General features: G+C 41.4%; 1 protein-coding gene across 1 annotated transcript in view; it reads left to right on the forward strand.

Annotated features, from left to right (window-relative positions):
• Mtmr12 (myotubularin related protein 12) overlaps positions 1-2334 on the forward strand; it is a 97592-nt gene that overhangs the window by 75369 nt on the left and 19889 nt on the right. Inside the window, exons 9-10 of the mRNA XM_004642289.2 lie at positions 1-14; positions 814-938. The exon at positions 1-14 is cut by the window's left edge and continues 93 nt beyond it. Of these exons, the coding sequence (XP_004642346.2) occupies positions 1-14; positions 814-938 (139 nt within the window). The remainder of the gene's footprint in view (positions 15-813; positions 939-2334) is intronic.

Below are 2334 nucleotides of genomic sequence, written 5' to 3' on the forward strand. Positions count from 1 at the left end.
AGCTTCTTGGATGGGTCAGTACTTGTTCTACAATTTGTTATAGTTCATTCCTGTGTACCAAGAAGCAAGGAACAGCTCTTAGTAGTCATGGCTCTTACTTCTCTTTGTGTATTTGGCTTTTGAGACAGGGTCTCATTATGTAGTCCCAGTTAGCCTTGAATTTAGGATCCTCCTATGTCATGCACCCAGGTTCTGAGATCACACGGGTGTGCTGTCACACCTGGGTGCGTGTCCATTTTTATTTACCAGCTGTTTGCTTAGTGCTAGAACAGTATAACATACAGTGCTCATTTTTAATTGTTTTGCCAAGAGACAATGTATAATTACTAAGGATGTCAATGGACTGTTTTTAGAGATGCATGCTGAAGTATTTAGGAGGCAGGAGCATGATGCCTATAATATTAATTGCTGCCAAATCTAGGCTATGATGTACATCACTGTAGTATTTTTTTTCCTACATGTTGGATCTGTTTTACAATAAAATTTAAAAATGTAAATGAATAAATGAAAAACAGCAAAAGGAATAGGTCAATTATACTGGACCCAGTCGTGGTTACGGGCAACTTAATAACCATGGGCTGGCTTTTGTGCTCTGTGACCTCTGGTCCCACGCCTCCTGGCTAGGGCCAGTGGTCCTGCAGCAGTTGCCTCACTGATGGGGATTAAATGGTGCTAGGGTTGGGGGAAGTAGGCTGGGGAGAGACCTGTAGGGCTCTTAGTATGAGACCGTTAGGTAGGAAGTGCTCAGGGAAAATACACTGTTTTAAATTCCCGTTGGCTCTTTTAATCTTGTGTTCCTATTTTGATACCTAGAATTTACAAGACCATCCACAGGCCACCTTATGAAATTGCTAGAACTGAAGACTTATCGAGCAACTTCCTGTCCCTGCAGGAAATCCAGACTGCATACTCTAAGTTTAAACAGCTCTTTCTGATAGGTGAGAAGAATGCTGAGCAAAAACGTTCAGTCAAATGGGGAAAGACATGCCATGTGGAGCGGGTGAAAGTTGGTGTGGTTTCCCTGGGTTGGTGGTATGCAGGGCTCGTAGCCTCGAGGGTCACTTGTGTGGTGGACATGCCTGCTCACCGCTCTTCTCATCTTGGGCTTTTCACTGTGGCTGCCTTCCTGAGGCAGTGATCACACAGCCATCCTCTTCGCTCCTTTCCCAGCATTCCAGGTTGCCCTTGGGTGAGATTTGGCCTTCCCTTATTGTTTTTAGCCCTGCAGTACATACAGTCACTGACTAGAATATTTTTTCATTTATCTATTTATTTTCTCTTTTGTTTTGGTACCGGGAATCGAACTCGGGGCTTGTGCTGCTGAGCTATTTCCCTGGCCTGAATAATCATTTACAAGGTGAATGATCTTCCTTTCTTGGTGTACCTTTTCCCCTAAGTGGAAATGACTTAATTTTTTTTTTTTTTCTGAGTGGGCATGTCCCATTTCTTACGATGAAAAAGAATTGAATTAACTAGAAATATAAGAAGCAGAAAATAAAATGTGCCCGTTGCAGCACCTGCTCTCATTTCCCTGCCCTCACTCCTACTAGTAACAATCTGGACCTTCCTTGTTCATTTGGATCACGCTGTTACCTATTCATTCTCTCCATTCTTGAGTCTGCTTTATGAGTTTTATCATGCTTAGAGATAATTTTATAGCCCAGAAAATTCCTATTTTTTAAAATTTAATTTTATTTATTTATTTTTTTTCCGGTACTGGGGATTGAACTCAGGACCTTGTGCTTGCCACGCAGGCGCTTATTCTACTGAGCTATCTCCCCAGCCCTACATTTTAAAATTCTTAACTATTTTAAGATTCATTCCACTGATCTTTCTTGAGTTTCCATTGTATATAAAATAGATTCTTCAAAAAAAAGATTCTTTAGAAGTAGAGGCCTGGAAGAAAGAGCCTATTACTATTTGGTCCAGGACTGCAATTCTACAGTTTCATTATCATCTCCCAAGATTTCCAAGGCTATCTTCCTTTTATCGATTAGAGTTTGCAACTTTTAAATGTATAGTATTAGATTTTTATAAAATTCAAGGTTACCTATCCTGTAAGATGTGTAAGGGGAAATCCTGTTGTGGTATGCAAAGTACATGACTTGTGTTTTTAATCTTTTTTTTCCCCCCCTCCCCGGAAGTGGGGGTTGAACTCAGGCCCCTGCACTTGCCGGGCAAGCGTGTTTTTTATCTTGAGGCATAAGTGTGCATCCAGCAGATCCATCCCTTACCTTTCTTTTTTTTTTTTTTTTTTGCAGAACTGGGGATTGAACTCAAACCCTTGCGCTTGCCAGGGAAGTGCTTATTCCACTGAGCCATCTCCCTGGCCCC

This window comes from Octodon degus, unplaced genomic scaffold (assembly GCF_000260255.1).
Source record: "Octodon degus isolate 3935 unplaced genomic scaffold, OctDeg1.0 scaffold00149, whole genome shotgun sequence".
Taxonomy (NCBI): Eukaryota; Metazoa; Chordata; class Mammalia; order Rodentia; family Octodontidae; genus Octodon; species Octodon degus.